At 44.5% G+C, this 26,231-nt stretch overlaps 1 protein-coding gene across 12 annotated transcripts in view; it reads left to right on the forward strand.

Moving 5' to 3' along the window:
* Window positions 1-26,231, forward strand: part of BEND7 (BEN domain containing 7) — an 82,748-nt gene that overhangs the window by 32,715 nt on the left and 23,802 nt on the right. For all 12 annotated transcript variants that reach the window (XM_040451386.1, XM_040451388.1, XM_040451392.1 and 9 more), the window contains 2 exons: window positions 1,051-1,313; window positions 12,430-12,655. In XM_040451386.1, coding sequence (XP_040307320.1) covers window positions 1,051-1,313; window positions 12,430-12,655 — 489 coding nt within the window. The remainder of the gene's footprint in view (window positions 1-1,050; window positions 1,314-12,429; window positions 12,656-26,231) is intronic.

Here is a 26,231-nt window from a genome sequence, read left to right on the forward strand (position 1 = left end):
GAAATGCAAATACCAAGTTCAAAGTATAAATATCCTTTATTTGCAAACTGATAGGAGATGATCCATATTTATGCGCATTTAAAGATCTTTAGTTTTCATTCAGCTTATTTCTGTAAAAAGGCAGGCGTATCCTATGATCATATTTAGTAAGCCATATTGATACATGAAGATTTAAATAATGATGCCATATTTTTCTATTACACTTCCCATCAGAATATTCTTAAGTGGTTCACGAACGCTACTTGCCGAAGTACATCTGTGAAAACTGGAATTATCATCCTTGGTTTCCTTAAGTGTATGTTCAGTACTAGTACTTGGTCCTTGCTCAGTGCTCTTCATCTCCAGAACTCCACCTGGATTTTCTGGATTTTACTAGTCTTCTTGACTTGCGCAGAATTGTATCATTCCTATTTTGTAGCTACCTGAAACCCAGGTATGGCGTGGAGCCTGGTCAGAAGCCAGTAGTGTGGTGCCGTGGAGGTAGCTGCGTGCGGACGGCACTGGTTCGTGAGGAAGGGGCAACTGGCCCCGATAAATGACCAGCGGGCTTTTGCCCACGTGCTTCCTGGTCATCCCAGACTGATTCTTTGATAAATGATCATCATCGCTCAGCCCTGGTCAGTTGCGGTGCCTGTAGACTGCTCACAGCTGAGGAGCTTTCCCTCGGAGGACGATCGGAATATTCCTGAGTTGGGCTTACCTCAAGTTCTGAATTCCCGCTTATATAAAAATGTCCTGCGACCGGTCAAATCACGCTCAGGTGTTTTGCTACAGCTCAGAATGCCCTTTCTTCCACGGAAACAGGGGCAGCAGTCAGTGTGGCCCACCAGCGGCAAGGACACGGTTTTATCTGAGCTGCTTTTCCGCGTGTCGAACTTCAAAGTGCTCCAGAGACATCATTTGGTGACCTACAGGCCCGACTTTGGTCTGCCTTCTTGACTGAACTCCATTTCCGTCTCAGTGTTCTGGGCCGTGTAGACAGAGGGGGTGATCACTTTTCCTCAGTGAGACTCAGGTGTCTGAAGCCCATTTCTTGTTTGTTCTTCACAGCTGGAGCCCAAAACAGACAACAACCCCCCATTTCCCTCATGTGCTCCCAGCGAACCGCTGCCTCGCGCAAGAGAAATAAAAAGAAAAAAGTGCCCCCGAAGACTGTCGAGCCTCTGCCCGTGAAACAGAAGGCCGGCGTGTCGGGAACCGAGAAGCCAGCCGTGGCCTCTGAGCAGTCTGGTCCCCCGGCGGCCGAGCACCCGTCCCCCGGGGACAGCCGCGTCCTCGGATTCGGCATTGTCCTGGAATCGCCGGCCTCAGATGTAAGTCGATGTTTTCTGGCTGCTGACACGAATGTGACATAACTTTCAGGATTTTGCCGTATGAATACAGTTTCCCCTGAACTCATCCGGGCCCAGAAAACTAGAGAAACTTGCAAAAAGACGCGTGGGGAAGAGGAAAGGACGACTGTTCATCATTTCCTCGCCTAGAATTTCCTCTCCCGAAAAATCTTCTACCTTATTTATTTGAACGGGTTTCCGTTCTTTGTCGCTGAGAGAAGGAGGGTGATGGAGTAAATAACCTGCTCACTAATTTCTTTACCAGTTTTAATTCTGAGGTGGCCGTTTTCAATTTCCTCAGTGCAGAGAGCTACAAGAACATAATTAAATCCTTTGTAAATGGGCATACATGAACAGAACCTTACAGATAAGGTCAGACCTTTCTAGAAACACAAACTAATAATAAAAAAAAGAGCAGGAGTGCTAATTCTATTTTATAGAGGCAAACCACACTGCTAATTAGGTGGTAACCGCCATGCCATTTACTCCGTGTAATGATAGGTTAACGCTCTGCAAAGGTTTTTCTATTTTAATATCCTAGCCAGAAAGTTGTTGCGGTCCCAGATGTTGGATGACATCTAGGATACCCATCTTGCTGTGGCTGGCCATTTCGTATCCACGTGACCATAAACGAATTTCTTTAAGAACGTGCCGTCTTTGCAACCGCAAACTCTCCTCACAGTACCTTTATCTACGTACGTTGATGCGAACCCCATCTTGTTGGGGGAGTTCTTAAAATAAACGAGAGGGAGTGATCTATTATTATCAGATTGCATAGGATGAGAATCCTGCCGCGAACACCCACAGGCCTATATGGGATTGGAGTTTGGCCCCTACCTTTTAAACTTTAAATAAAAAATAACTGCTATTTTCTTTTTTAAAAAGCCCTCCCTTTCAAATCGCAGGAAGACAGTTTGGTAGCACATTTCCACACTGGGTCTTTAATAAATGGAGGAGACTTTTTTAGACTAGAAAACCATTTGAACTTATCCAATCCTTGGTGTTAAAGGGGTTTTAACTTTTTAATCTTTGAACACACGTTAAAATGTTCTTCTAGACTCGAAACTTAGCTTTAAAAAAGTCATTAATGATGATAACGTTCTACCCCAGGCCAGCCAGCTGATTTGTTTCTATCAAATGATTATTGCCACGAAGGCCCTGGTGTCAGAACCCAGGTAAATCACATATTTGGAAACGGGTAAATTATTCTAAAACACAAAGTACATTGAACCTTAAGCAGTGTTCACAATACTTATATATATATTTTTTTGTATTTTGTAAGCATTCTTTTCAGATAGACATTAATATATCAGGAGCAATCATTTGGGTTGTATAAATTGTCTCCTAAATGGGTCAATTTAATGCTAATAACCAAACTTTCTCCTTTATTTTTAAGCTCCAAATACACTTCAGAGAGAAGTTTAAGAAGATCTGATTAAGGCCATATGTACATTAATGAAGTAGAATAGAATTGTTCTTATCTTTACCAATATCAGCATAATTTTGTTTTCATGCCCCATAAAAATAATTCGCTTTTCATTCATGATTATTTTTGCTAACAAGAGCTGTTCAGTTTAACAAAGCACATTTGGAATTGTCCCTGAAAACTCAGTTAGGTGCTGATTATCTGTGATTGAAGAATAACATGCTTCTAAAAGCAAAAAATAGAGAGAGATAATTATCTTTGCATTATCCAACTGATAGGCCATTTGATTCATCTGTTCAACGGAAAGTGTAACCACACCTAGAGGACTGGGCAGTGAATCCCATCATTGGATAAGGAAGTTTTGTCCACAGATTGTGTTCACCAGCATTAGTGAGTCTAGCTTCTGAAGTCCCTGGGCAGGGCAGGGCAGACCAGGAGGGTTGTGGGGGGTAAGGGTGTGTGGATCAACTCCCTCAGGTGATGGAACCATTGATTTAAAGGCCTTCAAATTTAGGTGCCCTTCTAGTGTTTTATTATTTCTTAGCCATGGTCCTTTTAAATTTTGGCAGAAGTCCAGAGGAGAAAACAGAAAATATATAATAATCTTGTAGGAATTACTGTCTAAAATGGACTTGAGAAAATGTAATACCACAGGATATATATGAGCAGATGGAAACTCTGTATTTGTGTATTTGAAGATGGGCCCTGGGAAATACCCAGCATTGGGATTGGGAAGATTAGGTCCAAAACTGTAGGACTGGGCAAGTGGTCCAGTGCTGCTAGCACAGCTGTCTGGCCAGCATCGGTTGCCAACGATGATGATAAAAAGGTAGGATGGGGCCAGGTAGTGAAAGCCCTAAATATGCCATGCCAGTGCCCTTGACCTACCTTCATCTTGTGGGTGCTAGGGAGCCACAGCAAATTTCAGGTAGAGGACTAATCACACTTGTGTCTTTAAAAAGTGGAAAGGGGAACTGCCTTGTGGGTGATAGATAGATGGAGAGAAGGTAGTAGAGACAGAGAGACCAGAAGGAAGACAAGTACCGTCAGTCAGGCATGAGAGGGTCTACATGAGCCGTGAGCCTGAAGAAAGAGAAATGGGGCATTGAGGAAGTCCCCACACAGAGGACGTGGTGGCTCAGAAAACACCGCCCACATTTCTCTCTTGGAAAACCAGGTGCGTTGCTGGGTGGCGGCAGCTTCTTTAACTGAGGCAGGGAGAGCAGGGGCAGAAGCAGCCTTCAGTTCTGGATGGGAAGTACAAGTTTGCTACCGCAAAGCGGTCACTAGATGTTTGGAGCACAGGAGAAAGATTAGAGCTAGAAGCACCGAGAAAAGGACACGTAAAACCTAGGCTCCCGTTGCTTTGTAATGTGTGAACATTCACATTAATTCTAATTCACGGTGCAGTAAGTTATCTGCCTTGCACTGTGACTTTTAGCGTCGCTGCCACACAAATTCACGTAGGGCCCGTGCAGGGCCTTGCGGGCAGACCACCCGCCACCCGAGCCATCATGGCCGCCCCCACTCAGATGTGGAAAAACACTGAGCTCCCATCACAACCAGCTGCACCATCCGCCTGCGAAGCGTTCACACTAGACGATGGAGGGCATGCGAGAAACCCCTCCCGCAGAGCCTGGCACGTAGCGGGGACTCAATACATGAGAGCTAGTCCGCCACTGACAAAACGTCTTCATTTGCTTTGAGCACAATATTCACAATAAGCTTTCAGAACTTTAGGCCTAGGACCCTGCTTTCGTCAGAAGCTTCCCTTCAGTTTAACCCCTGTTTCCTCTCCCACAGCCCCCAGGCCCCAACATAATTTGGGCAGTTCTCTTTCATAGAACCTTCTAAACTAGTTTGTAACTATTCACGTGATTCCCCCTCCGTCTACCCCGGTCTCTCCAGGGCAGGGACCATATGATAATAGTATTTCTGTGCCACCCTGTGCTAAATAATGTGCCTCTGAGGCAGCGTTACTGTCCTCGTGCTGTCGACGAGGACCCCATGGCCTAAAGTGCTTGCGTAGCCTGCTCAGGGTCACAGCCAGAAAGGTGAGCTGGCCCTCACACCCGCGCGTGTAGTTGCCCTTAGCCACCGCATGACAGACTCGGGCGTCCGGTCTAGCTCAGTTCCTGCACGTGACCAACGCTCAGGAACCAGTCACGGGATGATGGCTGTATGAGGAGAACTGAAAGGTTGGAGCATGGCAGTTTACTCTGTTTACTTGGAAGGTTCTGGAGGAGAAGTTAATGGTGAAGAATGCAAACTCTGACGTCAGGCTGCCTGAGCCAGAAGCTTAGCCGTGTAACCCCTCACCTCAGTTTTTCTCTCCATAAAATGAGAATAATAATAAAGAAAGAAAGAACCTCCTAGAACTGGTCTGCTGGAGGAGTTAACTGAAGTAATCTGTGTGAAGCAGAATAGATCCTGATCCACGTAAACCCTCAATAAATATTGGTTCTTTTTTTAAACTTCAGCAGTCCTAGCTAAGTACCTTATAGGGACAAACATAATGTTAAATAAAACTTAAGTGTACATATGAATGAACAAATACCCATGGGTAACTAGTGAGTATAAAAAAGAGAGTGGCCAGAAATGTTTCCACTTTGGGCAGCATTGTTTGACCCATTTAAAACTAGCACATTAAATAAAACCCAGGCCTCAGTGACACGGAAGCAAAAGCGGGAACCCCAAACCCAGAGCCATATTTCACATTTAAATCCAGTATTCCCTTCTTTCTCCATATGTTCACAACCCGAGTAGTCTACCGGCACTCGGACGAGGCGGCTGGGGACTTTTTGCCATCACTGTTCTTTCCGACTTGGTTGGAAATAGTGATTTGGTTTTTTCTGGGTAGATACACCCGGCCCACGCTTGTCTCATTGTCATTGCTTTTTGTTTGGCTTGTTTCTTTGCTTTAGTGAAACACTCTGATCAGTTTTTAAAAACAGATTTATGACAATTTTTAAGAGTAGAAAACCTTTTTCTCTTTGTTAGGATTACTGTGAATATTTCCCAGTAATCCTAGATGACACAAATTTAGAAGTTATCAGAAGATAAATCTACGGTGACCCATCAACTGAAGATTAGTTCACTGATGTTTGTAGTATGTCATTTTTCTTCCTTTTTCTTTTTCAATGTTTATTTATTTTTGAGAGAGGACGAGCAGAGGCAGGGAGGGCAGAGAGAGAGAGGGGATAGAGGATCTGAAGCAGACGCTGTGCTGACAGCAGCCAGCCCAATGCGGGGCTTGAACTCACGAACTGGGAGATTATGACCTGAACTAAAGTTGGACGCTCAACCAACTGAGCCACGCTGGTTCCCGAGTATGTCATTCTTCTTAAAATAACTAATATTAAATGTACTGTTGCTTTCCACAGAAGTAGCTTCTGAAATCAGAACCTGTTCTCTTAACACCTTCTTAGCCCAATAAATACGTAATCCACTGGGAAACAGTAAAGCGGGCAATCAGTCAAGCAAGCACCTGTTTATTCCTTCATTGACTCATTGAACTTCAGCATATGCTTCAGAGTGTAGGTTCCGGTACAGACTGCTTGGGGTCAGATCCTTGCTTCATCACTAGTTGGCTGGATAACCTTAAACAAGTTACCTAACCTCTCCAAGCGTTGGTTTTTGCATCTGCAAATAATAATAATAGTCATAGGGGGACTCTCCTATCCCCTCCTCAATAGGGATAATAAAATAGTCACTCCACAGGGTGAGGACGAAATGAGAAAAGCCACTTCATGCATGTTAGCCCAGGGCCTGGCACATGGTAAGTAGTGAACAAATGTTCCTTGTTATCCCCATTTTCTGGGGTGCACCGAGATGAATGCAGGAGTCATCGCCCTGCAAGGAGCTTAGGGAGGGAGACGTGTACGCAGTGAGGACACTGTACTGGGACACGGGCTCTAGGAGTGGCTGTCGGAAGACCACAGGGGAGCCGGGAACAGCGGGAGCTGCCCGCGGCCTGGAGGGTCAAGGACAGGCTCTCAGAGGTGGACATCTTCTCAGAGCAGCAGTCTCACTGGAGTTGGGTGGAAGAATCCAGACAGCAGTGGCCACGATCTTCCACCTGATGCATTTGGGCTCAAATATCTTGAGCATAAATCAGGCCATAGTGCTCTGAGTCGTTAATTCACTGCCCGAGGAAGGAGAAGCTTAAAGACATCTCTGAAACACTGTGCACTATCTTATTACACAAGAGCATGGAGAAATTTTGAGGGGCCAAATCGTGTTGTATTTTCTAAAATTAAACACTTAGGGGTGCCTGAGTGGCTCGGTTAGTTAAGCATCTGACTTCGGCTCTGGTCATGATCTCGCGGTTCGTGAGTTTGAGGCCCGCGTCGGGCTGTGTGCTGACAGCACAGAACCCACTTCAGATCCTCTGTCCCCCTCTCTCTCTGCCCCTCCCCTGCTCTCTCTCTCTTTCAGAAATAAACATTAAAAATAGAGAGAGAGGGGGGCGCCTGGGTGGCTCAGTTGGTTAAGCGTCCGACTTTGGCTCAGGTCATGATCTCACGGTTCGTGAGTTCGAACCCCACACTGGGCTCTGTGCTGATAGTTCAGAGCCTAGAGCCTGCTTCCGATTCTGTGTCTGCCTCTCTCTCTGCCTCTCCCCTGCTACTGTTCTGTCTCTCTTTCTCGCAAAAATAAATAAACATGAAAAAAAAGTCTTTTAAAATTAAACACTTAGTTCTACCAAAATTTTATCAAATAAAAAATCTACAAAGGATTGGCCCTTTAATGACTTCCTATAATTTTTATCTGATTCACCCTTAAATATGTGCCAGTATGTAGCTTACACATACTTTGTGATAGAACTTCTGCCCGAGCATTTTTTACTTAATACAGAGCATCTACCTTTCAGTACAGTTCTGTTCATAGTACATCCAATGTAGAGCCTCATCAACACGGATTCTCAGCGCCAGGTAGACCAGCTAGACCAAGCCTGCCCTCCCATCCAGGGTATTCTCATGGGTTCCCAGCTCACTGGCCGTGCTCTGGGCATTGCATTTAATAAATAGTAACGGGGGGTGCCTGGGTGGCGCAGTCGGTTAAGCGTCCGACTTCAGCCAGGTCACGATCTCGCGGTCCGGGAGTTCGAGCCCCGCGTCAGGCTCTGGGCTGATGGCTCAGAGCCTGGAGCCTGTTTCCGATGCTGTGTCTCCCTCTCTCTCTGCCCCTCCCCCGTTCATGCTCTGTTTCTCTCTGTCCCAAAAATAAACAAAAAACGTTGAAAAAAAATTAAAAATAAATAAATAAATAAATAGTAACGGTGCTTCCTGCCAAATCTACCTGGAGCAGACCTGTGTTCTAGGAAATGATTTCAGTTTTTCTCAAATAGAAGCAGATCGTGTTTGTGAGCACAATAAAATCAGTTAGGAGGGGGTTTTGGTGGCTTTTTAAAATTTCATCTCGTGAACTAAAACTCATTTTCCTAGAAATACATCTGACGTGCTGCAAAGTAAATAGCAAACAATAATAAAGGATCATTGTACATGGAAGTATTACGAGCAGAAAGACTTAACCTCACGATCTTTCAACCATCTTATAAATTCTCTTATGTGCATTGAGCCCCAAATCAGTTAGGATTCCACAGAATCCTGACTCTTCATCCACTTTTTTTTTTTCCTTGAGCCAGTCTTAACTAGTTAGCCAGTTGAGTATACAAACTACTGTATGTAATTTATTACTTTTCAGTTGAAAACCTGAGACCAATGTCCAATATGAATACTCATACAGTTCTTTTTACTTCTTTAACCAATGACCACATGTAGCTATAAACATGTTTTACTGTCATTCAGCATTGTTCATACCTGATGTAAAATAGCCTGTATCAGTTGCCTCTGTGATTACTTGACATGATCTCTTTAAAATTGTTTTACATATTTTCCTTTGGATTATACAGGGGAATCACATGATATGTTCATAGGGACTGAGGGGGAAATCTTTTGATTTACCTGGTTAGGGGATTCCCCCACTCAAACTAGAGCTTGACCCCAACTTGTACTAAGCAAAGGGAGGCCACAACTGAAATGCAAAGAGAAACAAGAGAGTTAACGTCCACAGGCCCGGGTCCGTGAACATTTTCAAGAGTCATTATGACTACATGTAGTTTTTGCCTTCAGAACTTTACCCAGTGCAAGATATGATGCCACTAGATAAGGAAAATGCAACATTTGATAGGCTATTGTGCTAAGTAGCTGCGGTCCTGAAAATAAGCAAGACGTCCACGAAAATCCAAATTTACAGTGTGAATTCAGACTCCTAACTCTTAAAGTGATGCCTCCAAGTGTCATAAATTCTGCCCCATCCTTTGGATGTCATCATTTAAAGATCATATGACTTCAGGAATCAACAGAATCCGTAAATTAGCGTATTAGCCATCTGTCTTCGCTGGAGTCAAATAGCGATTCTGTCAGAGGATGCCTAGTTTGTAAAATGATAATTCATTTGGAAGAGTGTGGCTCCTAGCATAGCCATCATTAGTAAGCAGAGAGGTCTCGTTTAAAGTAGCACCAGTCAACAAAAAGAAGGGGTTCGATGATACAATGGAGTTTTAACCTGTTTTTAAAAATATATGCACAACATTGTCAATCGTTACGTGGTAGTAAGGCACTGTCACTGTCTTTATAAAATGGAGATCAAAAAATTTTGTAGTGAAAGTTTGAGATTAGTTTTCTTCATGTCTCAGAAAATAAAGCTACCCTCTCTTTTTAAGCAATTAGTTTGCTGCTTTGCGGCACCTTGTAAGACACAGCACTAGCACCCGTTGCTACGAAATCTGCATATGAGAAAGGACAGAACAGGGGCACCCGGGTGGCATATGAGAAAGGACCGGAAAGGCAGGAAGGGGGCAAAGGTTAGTCACCTCTGCTCCTGCCGCTGCTCTTACTGCCTCAACTGGTAAAACTGACTCCTTTGTAAGAGGCTCATAACTGGGTGAGCTCACGTTCCTTGATCTGGAGAGAACACTTCAAAATAACAATGTTTGTCCGTCAGTAGAAAGCGGACCAGGACACGCTGACAGCTTCTGCATTAGGACAGCCTCTCAGAAATCAAGATACTATTATCTGTTAGTGAATCCCTGGGCTCCACAGAAACCTCCAGATACTTAGTTTTAGGAGTCGCAGCAAATGCTAGAAACAGTAACTGCATCTCATAAAATGCTATCCCGTCCCCTCCTCGATGATGCCCACCCCTCACCCCTCACCCCGAGGCAGACGTTCATCCACACTTCCTGTGTTTTGGGATAAAAGGTCTCTAAGTCAGTATTATTTTCAAATGGATGAATTTTGAGTGAATTCTTACACAGTGTTTTGTTTACTCTGTATTCTGACAAATAGCTATTGGGCAGTGACTGGGCGTTTGGCACCGTGAATACAAACAAGCACACATTCTGATGAAAAGCACAAACTGCCAAGCAAATAAATGCAGTGTGGAAAGTGCCGGAAACACAGTTCACAGACAAGGCTGAGTATGTGAAGGAAGGAGGGCTCATTTCGCCTGATGGCTAGTTCAGGTCACTATTCCTCAAACCGGGGTCACGTCCTCCAGGGTGAGTCCAAGGGCAAGTTCTGGGAGTCTCAGGTCAGGTGGCTGAGCTTTAAGCACCTGTTGAATGGTTTCCCAAGTTCAACAGAGATAGATGAACAAGTTCAGTTGGTGTTTCCCCCTTTGGACTCCTGAAAATTTGAAAGCTTTAATACCACCCTAGCCCCTCAGATAGTTGCTTCTGTAAAGGAAATTGGGACTCTTTTTTTTTTTTTTTAATGGCTTGTAAATGATACATAGGAGCATGGAGCAAAAATCTGAGATCAATTCATTTAGAATAAGGTCTAAATGCAGCCAGCCATAGGATATGCAGAGCAAAACTCTGGTTATGAATAAAAACTTCCCCTTAGATTATGATGATAAAAGTCTCTCAATGTGATATTTCCACATTGAATCATTCAACAAACCTGCATTGAGCCTCAGGTATGTGACAGCTTCTTTTCCAGGAGTTGGCGGTGCAGCCTCTGGCTCCCAGCCACCCCCACCCCCCCACACACACACACTTTTACCAGCTGCCAAGACCCAAAACTCAGCAATCAGTCTGACGCCACTGCCCTTACGGTGATATTTATCAAGCATCAGGGACTAAAAGTTGAAAGGCAAAGTGAGGCAGAGAAATGAGACGACCTGGTGGATAATCCAGTCGAGAATTGCATTTGGAAAAGGCAGGACCCAAACTTCCCACGTCATCAGAATCATTTGCAGCCTCCTCTGGACCCTCTTTACTCCGGCTGTAGTGTGTTAGGCATTCTGGGAAGCACGAGGCCAAACAAAAGTGATAATTCCTGTTCTCCAGGAGAAAAACTAATCCCGGATCCTCGTGTTTGTAATATGGTTTTAAAAATCCAAAGGAGTGCCGGGCTTGCAAAGTGATTAAGTATGGTTATCCAAGAACAAGCTTTTGTAACACATCTTAGAACAAATGAGGTGTTCTTCTGACTTTTTTCCTAATCAAAGTTTACCAAGTGCATCTCATCACGTTACTGTTTTAGAGTTATCATTATAATCAACAGCAGATGACTTAATAGCTTAGATTATGACTAATGAACTTCTGCCCATTCGACAAGAACCTATCGAGTATTTACGATGTGCCAGGCCTGAGCGATACAGAGTCTGACTTACAGGCATCAGGAAGGGCCACAGTCTGATAACTAATTATACGGTATAATAAATACACCCATAAATAGCAGTGACAAAGAGTGGATGGCCACCTCCACGGGAAGGCATTTATTCTAAATGTTCGCTGGGCTGCCAAATGAAAAGACAAGCTATCCGCGTCCACGAGTGCTGACAGACAAGATATTATTACTGTCTGAGCGTATTTCACACTACTTAAAGTCCAAGTTGAAAGGCGCCTTCCAGGTCTTCTGCTTCAACATCCCAATCGGAAAATCCCTGATGGGGAAGCAATGTGACCAGAGCATCAGTTTTCCAGTGGCGCTCTGAGACATAGCTTCAGATTCTCCTCCCAAAAGTAGGGGTGAGAGGTGGAAATGAATTACCTTGGGCACCTGCTCGTTGCTTTTATTTATTTTATGGGTTAGTTTACATAAGGTTTCACTGGAGGAAAAAAAAAATACAGTTCCACAGCTGCAAACCACTGGCATGGGCCTGTGGGGCAGTTCAATGTTTGTGTCCGTAGGCAAATGAAATGATTTAATGTTGGGGAAAGTAATCTGGAAAGTGTAATGCACTGAGCACGTTTAAATTATTTTTAAGTCATTTGGTTACCATCTCTTGGGACCGTAGTGCCTTCACTTAAAAAATGAGGGTGTTCCACCCAGAAATCTCCCATCCCGTGTAGCTCTACAATTACAGGAGTTTGTGATGATCCTCTTTCTCTTGACTGTTTTCGGAGACAAGAATGCATTTTCAGCATGCTCCTCTCCATTGCGTTCGAAGAGACTTGATGCTGGAATTAGAGCATCGTATTTTGCAATAACTAGTCACTGGTTTTATAAGTCGCAAATACTGGCACACAAAAGCCAAAACCATATCGTATGCAGGGTATGGACACTTCAGTAGCTAGTGATGTTCTTCTGTTGCACATATGCCCAAAGGCACACGCTTCAAATGTTGCTTTTAATGAAATATTTATGTTCTTTTTGGTAGCCAGAAGTGCAACTTGCTGAAGGCTTTGATGTGTTCATGCCTAAATCACAGCTGGACTCTATATTGTCAAACTACACTCGCTCAGGAAGCCTTCTGTTTAGAAAGCTGGTGTGTGCGTTTTTCGACGACAAGACTTTGGCTAACTCCTTACCCAACGGGAAGAGGAAAAGAGGACTCAACGACAACCGGAAAGGACTAGACCAAAATATTGTGGGTGCAATAAAAGGTTGGTCTGCATCATTTCATTTTATGGGTTCTTGGTTGAGCTTTGCCTTCTTTTCATAAAGACGCAGCTGAAATTGTACTCAGCTAACTGGAAGCGAATTGAATTTGCCCTTGGCAGTTTTCACCCACTGGTGTGGCTTTCCGGTATGACCTCTGACACTCACCACCCCAAGTATCACTAGAATTTGGTATTTCAAGGGTGATGTTGGCTTGTTAAAAATCGTCATTTCAGAGCCAGTTTGATCTGCTGCAGAACCAAAAAGAAGTGTTTTTCTTCATTGTCTCTTAACATGAAAGTATCTTTCTTCGTAGTAGTTTCTAACTAAGAACTTCACCAGAATATGATTTTGACCTAAATTGTTAGTTATAAATAAGAATAAGGCTCTGATGCTTTTTTGAAAACAGTTCTCTCCCAAGTTTGGAAGTTGCTTTATGAGGTCATTGTTTGTAAAGACTATTTATTTATTTATTTATTTATTTATTTATGTATTTATTTCTTTTTTTTTTTCCAATAAGGCTCAGTGAGGAAGTTTTAACAAACATTAACATTTTTTTAATGTTTTATTTATTTTTGAGAGACAGAGCATGAGCAGGGGAGGGAAGGAGGGGCGGACAGAGGATCCGAAGTGGACTCTGCATGGACAGGAGCGAGCCGATGTTGGGCTCGAACTCACGAACCGCAAGACCATGACATGAGTTGAAGCTGGATGCTCAACCGACTAGGCCACCCAGGCGCCCTTCTAAAGACACTTTAAATGTCAGTGACCCCACTCTGAAGGCAGATCCCGTGTCCCTCCACACATCCCTGGCCTGCTCTGCTCCCTCTGGTTGTGTATGCAGTCATGCCAGCTACATGCAGAGAAAACCATGAGTCTCCCCGCCTCCCCTTAGCGTCACGGCAGCCAGGCAGGTGCAAGTATGAGTTCATTTACATCCAGTTCCACATCATAGACCTATTTCTTAACTTTAAAATGTCCGTGGATAGGACTCTGATAAATGTAATTTCAGGTAATAGAAATATTTAAATGTTATTTTTTTTTAATGTAAATGAATTCTCAAATATGAACACAGCTACCATGAAAGTGGAATTTGAGGATCAGGCCTTAATTTACACTGGAATCACTGATAAGGATTCTTCACTGTTCAGTCCCGGCCTCACGTGGCTTGTGGGCTGGGACTGGACCCAGAGAGCCTTCCTGCCTCACTTCTGCTTCCTGTTATCTTGCAAAATGAGTAAATGAATTTAATAGCGCTTTAAGGATACTTGGAAACCCACAATTAACTTTACAAAATATTGTGATTTTTTTCTAAACAGAGTTAGCAAGTACCAAACAGCCTTTGTTGGTGGCCGGAAGGACATAAGCCTTCAGTAACAGAAAATTTATCATCCTCCAACAGAGTTTTTTCACTTAAAGTGACAGTTGAGTTGTATGAAATAAAAGCTACAGAGACATTACAATCCCTGTCATTTCTGAAAAGGATGATTCAGCCTGAAGTGACACTAAAAACAAGATTACAGAATTTGAAGAATGGTCAGTGATGTAACTGAGACCAGCTAAAGTTGAGAAGGGTCTCATTTCCATTTAATATGTTTGGAGCCTTCTAGAAACACGAGGGGTCAGGCTGATGACGCTTTTTAGGCCGAAGCTTTTAAACACATTGAAATGTAGCTAGGAATTGTTTTAATTTCCTTCTTTTCAGGACAGTGTATTAACATTATGCAAGTATTTGGAAATGAGGGAACTGTAAATGACCGTGTCCCATTTGAAATGACAGAAGAGGAGTTACCTTAATACTAGATGGTAATGAAACATGTCATTACAAGTAGAGTGATAGGGGTTGCTTCTGCCATTTTCAGTTGAGACTGGACATCATACAATAGTTTGAAAAAGTGTATTGCACAGAGAAATAGAGAACATGCCTTAATTTCCTTCACAGCCCTACTCTTTAGCTAGAAATAAAAATGGTAACAAGGTGGGCCATCTGGGGGTGGCTCAGTCGGTTAAGCGACCGACTTCGGCTCAGGTCATGATCTCGAGGTTCGTGAGTTCGAGACCCGCATTGGGCTCCGTGCTGATAGCTCAGAGCCTGGAGCCCGCTTCGGATTCTGTGCCTCCCTCTCTCTCTGCCCCTTCCCTGCTCATGCTCATTCCTCCCCTCTCTCTTTTTCTCTTTCTCTCAAAAATAAATAAACATTTTTTAAAAAGGATAATAAGGCTTCTGCTCCTCATACTCAATAAAGCAGATTATTCAATCAAAGACCTTAAGTTTTCCATACACTGTTTTGTTGAATTAAATCTGGCATTAAAATTCTATTGAAACAACAAAAACACTTTAAAATGGACAGAAACCCAACCATAAGCCACCAACTTAAGTCGACAAATATTGTATATTCACTTGTTTCCTTGCAGGATTTACTCATAAACATATATTTTGATCTAGACTTTCCCCCTGGGTACAAAAATAGTACTTGCTTGTAAAAAATCCAAACCATAAAAACGTATAGAAAGCTAAAAGGCCTCCATAGTCCCACTCTTCAGAACTTACTGCATACATTCCTACACTCTTTTTTTTTTCCTAAAATCTTTATTCACAATATGGGTATAGTATCCGATTTGTCTTTCTTAACAAGGACATTCTGTTTATACTGGTCAGCCAACATCTTTACCTGATTTATTCTGATAATCTCTTGTAAGCGTCTTGAGGACAAGCTGTAATCTTAAATATGTTTTATTACCTTTTGTGCTTCACTGAGAGCTTTACCTATAGTAGGGTTTCCATCAGTACATGTTGGGTGCGTTTTTATTTTTTATCTTGACTTTGGCCCTAGTTCATTGACCTAATAGTTCTGGTACTAAATTCCCATCCTTCTGTCTTCTCCCAAGCAATCTGAAATGATAGATACCAAAAATGTTATAAATTTCTCCCAGTTTTAATAAAATGCCAATGAAAGCAAAAAAAAAGGGGGGGGAGCCAAAGTTCAGTATAAATTTGGGTACAACTCTCTTAATTCTTTGATACTTTCTTCCATAATTTCCTTAATTCCTTTGATATTTTTTTCCTTTAGCTGCAAGTTTATTAACCCACATATTACGATATAAAGTGGTTTTTGAAAGCAGCTAGTAATTGAAGGTTACTCTACCCGGTTTTTCTTGCTACTTATTGGTAGAGATGAAAGGGGAAATTTACTTCCCCCAGCCCAAGTCTTTTGAATCTGAGTAATTTGGGAAAGTGATAAAATGGTTTCTTTGTACACAATAGCAGCAAAGCTACTCATGTTACCGTTGGTGTCTGCCACTTACTTTAAAAAAAAATTTTTTTTAATGTTTATGTTTTAGAGAGAGAGTCAGAGCGTGAGCAGGGGAGGGGCAGAGAGAGAGGGAGACACAGAATCCGAAGCAGGCTCCAGGCTCTGAGCCGTCAGCACAGAGCCTGATGAGGGACTCGAGCTCACGAACCATGAGATCACGACCTGAGTCGGACACCCAACCGACTGAGCCACCCAGGTGCCCCTACCACATACTTTAACAAAATTTTATAGATACGAAGTATTGTTTTTCTTCCTCTATCCTTTAGGGGATAGTGCACCAATACTGTATTAGTTTCAAAAGTCCTGCAACTCGGAATATACAAGACTGGTCAATTTTATAAAATATTAGAACTAAAAATAACAGCAGATGCTGACTTTGTTTCAAATGAAGTCACTGTGTTGGTTAAAGCAGCAATGGGGGTGGGGGGGAGACAAACAAAAATCTGTAAAATGTTTATAATAAGAACAGAAATGGGCTGAAGAAGAATTTATTGTGGGATTATTAATGAAGCTCTTTGTAGTGATAATTAATATTCCCCCTGACAGTATCTTGAAAATAAAACATAAGCCTCTTTGTAGAGATCACATTTTTGACATATTTTCCTCTGTTTTATGGTAGTGAACACTTTCTGGTAATTCATTAGAAATTCATTTATAAATATGATGCAAGGTATTGATGATGAAAGGGTCTTTAATGAGAAACAATCACCTGAGCACTTTGAGTCTAACTCTGGAAAGAAGCATCTTACGATCTTATTAAGTGGAGTCTTAGATTTTAGTGCCGGGGTGGTTTAGTATCTTGAATTTAATTCAGAAGTGATTTCATGACCAGGATGTAGAATGGAGGTCAGTACCCAGGTATGCTGTCCTCACTTCGTGCTACACCTGCTCAAGACCAGCTAATTCTTGATATCAGATGCCAGGAAACCATGCGGTGTGCCTTAGAGTTATTTGAATACTGATACAATCCTCGGATCTGGTGCTCTTCAGAAGACATAGTTGCAGTGAAGCAATTTGTAATAATTTTTTAAATGTTTACTTATTTTTGAAAGAGAGAGAGACACAGTGAAAGCGGGGGGTGGGGGGACGCAAAAAGAGAGGGAGACACAGAATCCCAAGCAGGCTCCAGGCTCCGAGTTGTCATCCCAGAGCCCGACGTGGAGCTCGAACCCATGAACCACGAGATTATGACCCGGGCCCAAGTTGGACGCTTAACTGACTGAGCCACCTAGGTGCCCTGCAGTGGAGCGGTTTTTAGAACCCGGGTTAGGGTTTTTAATTCAGCTTCATAGTGATTAGTTGAGAAAGTTTTATTACTATCAAACTCTGCTAGATTCTTGAATCGTCTTGCATTCAAAGGAAATTATGTGCACCTGTCAAGTGAAAGACCTGGCCGACTGCTTACTTAGTTTACTTTGTTTACTCTGTGCAACCCCCGTGTGCAGCCCAAACTGTGGCTCCCCTGGAGGGTAGTCAGCGCCGATGGTCCGCAGGGGTCAGAACCTCCCTGCGAAGGAAGGGAGCTCTTGGTTGGTGCTCCTCCAGAAACTGAACTGTGCCTCTAACAGGTTTAGAGAGCCCGACCACAGTCAGCATCACCCCTTCAGAGGCTCTGCCCAGCCGACCACCAAAAGCTCGCGTCTTATTCCAGCAACTCTGGGGACCTGTGGGGTCTGTGTGAGTCCTGTCACAATACTTTCACCTTCCGTTTTTATTGTACGTTGTCACCATTCTGTTTTCAGTTTGACCTCACAGGGATGTAAATTAATATGGTTGGGGTAGAATTTATGTCCACTCTATCATTCATTTCTTGACAGTAAGTTGTGTGTATCCTGAGAACTTTCTGTAAGACCAGGGAGGGAACGTCGGCTTGGGCTTGAATCCTAACAGTGCTGGTGATGTGCTCTTCATTTACACGAGAGGAAACTGAGGCTGTGAGAAGTCAAGTCAGCTTCCTTAACTTAAAGATACACAGGAAGTGATAGGGCCGAGATTTAACCCCAGGCCTGTCTGGCTCCAAAGCCACTGTCTAGCACAGCTCATTGCTTCAGAGTATCTGGGAGGAAAAAAGAAAAGGTATCCCAACTTTAAATTTCCATCTCAAAATGCAGAATTTTGGATTCTTTATAAATTCCCCTAGGAAACTCACCATACTAATCATCTAAAACGACTCAGTCGTTGCGACTGTGTACGCAAGCACATTCAGAGTGAATTTCTAGGTAAAAGGGTAGCTTTACCTCAATTTACTCTCCAGCTTCTAGGCAGGTCTTCCCCGGAAGCTAGTGATCGTCGGTCCCGTCATGCTAGGGAGGAGAACAGAAGGGTGATCCCTTCCCCAAGGAAAAGAGTCACGGCTCAGACTCTTGCAGCATACAGGACCACAAAGAAAGAGCTTGAAAGTCACGCTGCACGTAAGTAATTTTTCAAAGTTGCCTGTAAATTAAATTTTAGCTGCACTGTTTGGCAGTTGAAACCAACTGATGAATGCTTTAATTCAGGAATCCTTTTGGAAGATAAATCATCGTTTGTTAATTTATCTGTTCGTATTTTGACATATCAGATCAGCTTAAAACAGGATACGCTGCATAATGTATAACAGCAAAATAATACGTAACAAGTCTATAATTCTCTCACACACACAGCCCGTCTCTCAGCTTTGTGACTCTTACACAGTTGTTGATTATTTTTCCCCACTCTTTATGGAGGCCCCGTGACAAGTAGGTGGTATTGAATCTTAGCCATTCTATGTGTAGAGCTCTGTACGTTCAACCCCTTCCATGGCGGGTCTCGTATTTTAGTGTGCATGAGGATTACCTGAAGTGTCGGTTCAAAATTCAGATTTCTGGGTCCCATCCTCGGAGACTGATTCAGTAGGTGTAGGGTAGTCCCAGGAATCTGCCTTTGAACAAGGCAGATGGTTTGACACGACCCTTGGAGAATCTGAACCATCGAGCTCCTGATGCTGATGGCCGATTCTAACATACGACAGCCCTCCTGGGAAACCGTCTCCTTCCTCTGTTCCTTAAGAACAGCCCTTTTTCTGAAGGCTGCTCCGCCTGTCTCCTGGAACAAGCGAGACGATAGCGCGTGTCGATGCCTCTCATCCTTTTAAACCTCTGGGGTTCGACGTTATTCGTGCCGGCTGTGTTGTGCAAGGTCCTCGTTTCAGACATGCCTGTGGTACTTCACCAGGACTTCCCTGAAAAACTGCCTAGTTTACCAAGGCGGGCGAAAGGCCTTTCCAGACTTCAGCACGACTCGAACATCTGGATCCCAGAACAAATGCTGTATAGTTTTCCCTATTAAAGGCTGGAAGAAAGCGTGGCCTCCCTTGTGGGCAAGTTCCCGGCCAGTCTCCTGGGCCGCAAGTTTAGAGCACTTACTTCGCCAGCTTCTTCACCAAACATTTGACACCAAAAAACATCGTCCTTGCTGCTTCTCCACGCCTGGATAAGTCATGAGAACAACTAAAACCTTCTCAGTATCATTAACCTCGCAAACGCAGAAATCATCAGCAGGCGTGAAAGCTCTGTTAACAGGCCCCCACCTTGGTGCCCACCCGCTGTGAGCCAGGAACGTGTGATTTACGGCTGAGTAAGGCATGGCCTCTGACCTTCAGACGAGTCAACAGTGAGCCACACACACAGAACTGTCCCCCAAGGCAGAATAAAATGAGCGTCAAAGTGCCTGTTCCTGAATGGAGGGAGAAAACACAGAGGACGGACTGCCATGGAAGAGAAGGCCTCACACAATAGGTGACTCTGAACCAGACTTTACAGGATGGGAAGTGTGTCCCGTGCAAAGGGATGAAAAAATTGACTGCAGAATAGGTTTAATGAAGTTTACGTTAAATAAAACATGGGTGAAAGCCTTCCGCCTCCAGAACTCTTTGAAGTCTGTTCAAGTTGATGGGCCTTGAGTCCTCACCAACCTGTTTGTTTACCTGGAAGCATTTAACTGCGTGAATATAAATATAAACGCCAGTGAAATGGGCCCCGGATGAACGCCAGTTTACCCCCCCGGGGGAGGGGGTGGTGGTGGTGGTGGGTTTCAAGCAGAAGCTGCTTTTTAAATCCTCTTCCTGAGCTTCCGAAGGCAACATCCCGGACCTGATGAAGCAGAATTTGGGGGGTTGGGGCCACAGCAAGTCAAAAGTCTGTTCCTGCTTTGTCCCTGGACTTCCATAAGCTCAAAAAGGAATCTCACCCTCCTCAAAATTACACATCCTTTTGCTTGCCACGTAAGGCACAAATAGAGGTGTGGGGAGATCTGTTAAGAAGGTCACGGCTTTTGGGGTCTTTATCCAGCCTCTCACGTAATGGGCAGGAACCAGTTGTGGGTTAATTTGCAGGGATTCAGCTCTGACTCCCAGTCACCGAATTCTTACAAAACCTGCGTTTTAACACCCCTGCTGGGGTTGACAAAGACAGCCTCCTGTCAAGAGAGATCAGTTTCTGTAGCACAAACAGGGCCACTCCAGTGTCCTTGTGGGTTGCACAGGGTTACGGGGACCCCCTTCCCGTTGTTGACATTGTCGACTTGCGTACTTATTATGACAGTTTTCTGGCAGATTCAAGAAAGAATGTCGCAAGGAAGGGGTGCCTTCCCGGTTTGCACAGTGGCACCGTACGGGCCAGCCAGGGCCCGGGAAATAGAAAGCAGTGTTTTCTGTATAGCCCATCTCCTTTTTCCATGGATCCCGCAACAGACTGGCTGATCTCAGACGCCTCCCCACCCCTCCCGCCAGCGTCACAATGTAATGCCACGTCTCTGTTTTCTTTCCCATCGTGGGGAAGCAGAATTGCATAAGAAGTCCAGAATTGGTGAAATTATGGTCCTCATCACTTTTCTCCTGGGCCTATAGTTGGTGCCCATAATCTGGCAAATGTTTCAGTTCAGTTCCATGAATGGTCATTTACGATCTCATATGAGGTGTGCCTCAAAAATCTGAGAGACGCAGGAATTGATACTCACTTGAATTTCTGCCCTAGAAGTGCGTATGCGAATGATCATGGAATGCATACAGTCCCTGCAGTATTGTGGACTGATGGTAAGCCCACCCAAAAAACAAACAAACCAACAAAGGAAAAGAAAAAAAGTAAGAATAAGTCAGCTTCCATTAAGAAAACCCCTTGAAAATCCATCGACCTTCACTTAAAATTGAACCGAGCACTGTCATCGATTTTGCCTGCCTTTAAGACATCTTTGTATAAAAGCAAGCGTGGCTGTGTCTATCCCGTTAAAAGCGCCCTTAGAAGAGAGAGGTGTTGCTTCTTGGAAGCAGCCCAGTCTTCCCAGGGGCTGCACCCCTACACTCAGGTCTCCCGTTACACTGTGTTTCCAGGCTCTGTCTTTCCTGCATCTGGCTCTTGGTTCGATTCTGACGCTTCTCTATGGCCGGCTCCTGGTATCTCTCAGAACCTTAGCCTCCCCTGCTCAACCCCTTCCTTTGATCACCGAGTAAATCCAGTATTCCTTAAGTACCTCCCACCACACCTCTTCCTCACCACCCACACCATCAGCCTAGCCATGTGCAGCTCAGTGAGGGCCACTCCTAACTAGAAATGTGCACAGAAGTCAGGAGCGAGTGAGACCGGTGACGGTGGGGACTAAGACACGCAGAACATTCCAGCTCAATCGCAGGGCTTGGGGCCCGGCCTGGCCTTTTTTTGAAAGAGTCACGTGTGCCCCTCCTACCCCCACAGCCTGAACGGTGGCACAGGGCTTCTAACAGAACTCGCCGGAGGTGCCTACATTCTGCTTGCTACCTCTGAAAGCTCGGAATCCTCATCAGTGCCTTTTTGCCTTTGCCGCTAATCCCCCTCCTAACCCAGCCCTGCCGGTTCTTTTTGTCCTTGCTCCCTCGCCCCTGGTCTTCCGCTTCTCTGATGCCCTCCTGATCCAGCTGGGCATCACCTCGTCCTTGACGCTCTGCAAAAACCTCTGTAAATATCCTTCCCGCCCTGCGTTTCCCCCTCGAGTGCATGCTGTATTAGGATGTGACCAAGTAACACCTTGTAAAACAAAATTTCCTGACGTTTCCCCACCCAGCCCCTCTTTGCCCATGACGTCAAGTGCAAACTCCGGCCATTTCCAGACTCGCCATCACTGGGTTTCTCTCTCCTTGCAACTACATGTCTGAGTGCTCCCTCCCACCAGGTGACCAGCCCAGTGCTGGCGCTGTTTCTCACGCATCCCGTCCTCCTTGTGGACCATGAGTTACGCTGTGTTCCCAGGTCTGCGATGCTTTGCTCCTTCTCTCTGAGCGAATCCAGCTCTTCACGGTCTAGCCACCTCGCATGACCTCTACCGCGAGATTTTCTCCAGGTCCCAGCCTGCACTGATTTCTGTTTTCCCTGCATTCCTAGAGCACGCGTTACCAAGGCTTAACCCTTCACTTTGCTACTCATGGCTTATGTGGAAGATGACAGTGTCATTTGTTTCCCAAACCATGACACTTTGGAGAGTGAAAATGGTCCTCTTAACCATTTCACCGGGAAAACGGGCATTTTGAACCGTCCTGAACAAATCAGGATACGCGGTCATCCTGTTTATGTTTGGGCATCTTGTCTCCTCAACAAGACTGCAAGCCCCTGTGGGGCAGAGACCATGTTCTGTATTTGCTCTGCATATGCCTTGTCACATGAAACAGTGCCGCTCACATAATTAACGATGAAGGAATATAGGAAAAAAGGAAAGAGAGACAGAAGGAATGAGGCGGTCAATTTCTCTTCACTGAAAAACGTGGCTTCTTAAAAATGTAAATACAACTCCACTACATCGGATAGACACAGGGCACGAATAATGGGATAACGACACAGCTTCTCCATGACGACTCGGAGGAGGGCAGCTGAAATCAAAGAAGGCAGAATATAAGTCTGAAGGTGCAAAGAAACACCAACAGACAAATCGAGTGGTACCCAGCAGTCGGCCAGATTGCATCAAGGTAATCCCGGATATTAAACCCAGTTTGGACAGGGGAGGCTCTGAAAACTCTTGATTGTTGCTGAATGTCCTAGAGCAGCCTCCATGGTAGGTAATGTGGAGAGACTAGTGGGTCACGCTTCCATTCACACCGGAGAGTAATTCTCTTCCAAACGTTAAGTATAATAATGGTATTACGGGACCATGATTTGAATAAACCCAATAATGGAAGCCATAAGCAGGCCTGGTAAGCCATTTCCTGCTTTGGCCATCTCAAGACTTCTTGATACCTAAGGATGCTTATCCATCCATGTGGTTTTTTGGCCCTCAGCATCATGGCACCGTGGCGCCTCAAGGACAGTATCAGAGAGAACTCTGAGAACTTTTATTTCGACAGCCTCAAAATATGAGCTCCCAACTCTCCTATAACTGACCTCATTGAGGAGGGAGTTGTCACCATTAAAACACAACAGAAAACAAAAGCCTTGCTCTGAGGCATCGGGCCAGTCCTGACGCCCAGTGTCATCACCCTGAGGTCACACTGCCACACGACAGCCACGGGGGGGAGGGGCAGGGATGGTGGCCAGCGGGTCGATCTGGTGACCGAATCCTCATAGGCGAGACCCTGTCACTGCCACTGCCCTCCTAGCTCCTTGCTCTTGTCTTCATACCTCGGCCGTCCCTGAGTGCTAGTGAGGGACAGGATGGTACCTGAACTTCTGGAACGTGCCCTAACGGACTCTAGGACTGTGAGTACAGCTTCCAGCCTTACTGCTCAGGGCGTGAACTCTGGACTTCACGGAGTGACTTTGAAAGTTCCTACCGCAGGGAACCCAAGCTTTAAAAACGGAGAGGCGAACTCCGTACTTTCTCCTCATCATGTCTGTGCAGAGCGGACAGACACAGAGGCGCTGTGAGCGGCCGAGCTCAGGCAGAGGGAGCACTGGTGTCCGTGTGGCCCTTCTGCCACTTGCCTGACTCTTGGAACGGATGATCCTCTCGGCTCTGATCTGTAAAATAAGTGACTTCTATATTTCCAAGATGCCTTCCAAGTAACATTTCTATAAATCTGTGATTCTGAAACATTCTTCTTTGCCCAGAAAAGGGAGTAAATAGTAAAACACCATGACATCAGAACTTGTTATTATCCAGACCTTAATATCTCGCAGATATAATTTATTCCGTTGAAATATAGCAAACATGTTAAACAAACATGTGTTGTAGCAGCAAGCCAGGGGAAAGTGTTAATCATATTTCCCACCAAGCCGTATTATAAATGAGCCCTGCTGAGGGCTCTCTTAAGTCGAAGTAAATTTAAAATTAACTTTGTTTAATTTGAGAAACCACTAAAGGCACTTTCTCGTAGACAGAGATGCCATTGTAGCAAAAGGAAGACAAGAGTATTGTTCTTTTCCGCCAGACTGCCGTGGCCTCAAATCTTTGAGAACCGCTGTGATTAAACATGATTGCTCAGACCTCAAAGTCCCACCAGTTGGGGGGTACTGAAAAGGAGCCTTGTGGGTGTAGATTTACCCCTGATTCTGCCATGAAGGTCTTGAAACATGACCTCTCGGAAAGAAAAAAAAAAAAAAGGTGGGGATTGGCTAATTTTTAAAGTCTCTCCCAGTTCAGAAATTCCATGCTTCCGTAATCTTAGTCCAGATTCTCAGAAGCAAACCTAGAGAATTAAATAAATATAACTGGGAATCAATTTTCTGGATAGCTAGGGCCCTTTCCATTACAACAACCAACTGAAAATCACGGCCCTGCACAGGGATCCGCACTAGGGGACCAACAATTTGACGGTCAGCATGGTCAGGTTTCGCTCTCCTCGACCAGCTGACTGCCCTACAGTCTCTGGCATAGATAATTCGGTAGGATATTCTCATTTCACCAATAAACACGTTATTGTTGGCCTCACTGTCTTTTCTTCACGTGTGAGTTAAAGATTTCGTTTTTAGGCACTTTAGTTGACGGACTGTGCTAAATCTCATTGTTAAATGAAATCCTAAATGAACTTCGAGGGCTCAGGGTCATCTCAAGACCTGTGGCCATTTACCGAAGGAATTCTTGACTTCTTTCAAGTTAAGTCACAGACCAGAGCAAAATGATTCTCAGGTTTATTCTGTCCCCAACTGCTGCCTGACCTGTGCCGGCCACGCACGAGACAGCCGTGATCTCTGCCCCTGCCGAGCACGGCGTCTCGGTGATCGCTAAGCGTTGTTATTTTGAAAACCATGGGTTAACGAACTTGGGGCGGGGGGAGGGGGGGGACTTGCCTGGGAAGGTCACGTCTCAGCCGAGACCTGGGGGGTGATGGACTGACGCTTTTAGGCAGGCAAGCCGAAGCCTTCTCCCGGCTGACCCTGAGGGAGAGCGGATGGAAGCAGTGGATTGAGATCCGGTCAGGATTGATGTCACGGCATTGTCCTAGGAGAAACTTTCTGGTTCCTTCATAGGCTGGCATTTGTCCCCGTTAGCGGAAGCGGGAATAATAGTATTCCTCTTCATCGTGAATGTGTTGAAGACATTTTCCAAGGTTCATTTTCTCTCCACCTTCCCACCGAGATTAAAAACAGATGTCATATTTAGTTCGTACCCACCTTCTTTATTTTTTTTAAAAATCAAAACATTCTGCCTTATATATCCTGTCTGTCTTCCTCCCGCTCCAAGTAACCTGGAGTTGGTGTGAATCTCTCCCATTTATGTTTTTCTACGTTATTGCCTAGGTGTGTGTCCGGAAATCCCATTGACTATGGTCTTATGAATTTATGAACCTACATACACAGCCTCATACTGTACTTTTGCAAATTTGTGTCCTTTTTTTCCCCAAGATTTATCCATCTCGGTATATTATAAATCTCATTTTTTCATCTTAACTGCAAAACCATACAAAGAAAGCAATTTTTTTCTCCAGTTTTCTACTAAGGGACAGTTAGGGTGGTTCTTGTGCACGGTTGCCTATGGCAACAGTCACCTTTGTGTTTCCTGTGGCTCATGTAGGAGTTTCTCCAGGGGACACGCAGGGAGCGGAATGGAGTCACAGCGTATGAGCAACTTCAGCCTCATTAAGCGTTGTCAGATGGCTCTCTGACGTGACATATCATTTATATATCCACCAGCAACGTAAAAGAGATCCTATTTTTCCTCGTTCTTGCCCACACGTGGTGTTAACAAACTTGAATTTGTCCCAGTCTCAAATGGCGCCTCAGTGGTGGATTCCCTGATTATTAATAAGGTTGACCATCATTTCATATTTACTACCGTTTGGTTATTTGCCTCTGTGAATGTCCATCCTTTGCCTGTTTTTTCCATTAGGCTGTTGTATTCTTATTGACTTCTA

This window comes from Herpailurus yagouaroundi, unplaced genomic scaffold, assembly GCF_014898765.1.
Source record: "Herpailurus yagouaroundi ecotype Mexico unplaced genomic scaffold, PumYag 203, whole genome shotgun sequence".
Taxonomy (NCBI): domain Eukaryota; kingdom Metazoa; phylum Chordata; class Mammalia; order Carnivora; family Felidae; genus Herpailurus; species Herpailurus yagouaroundi.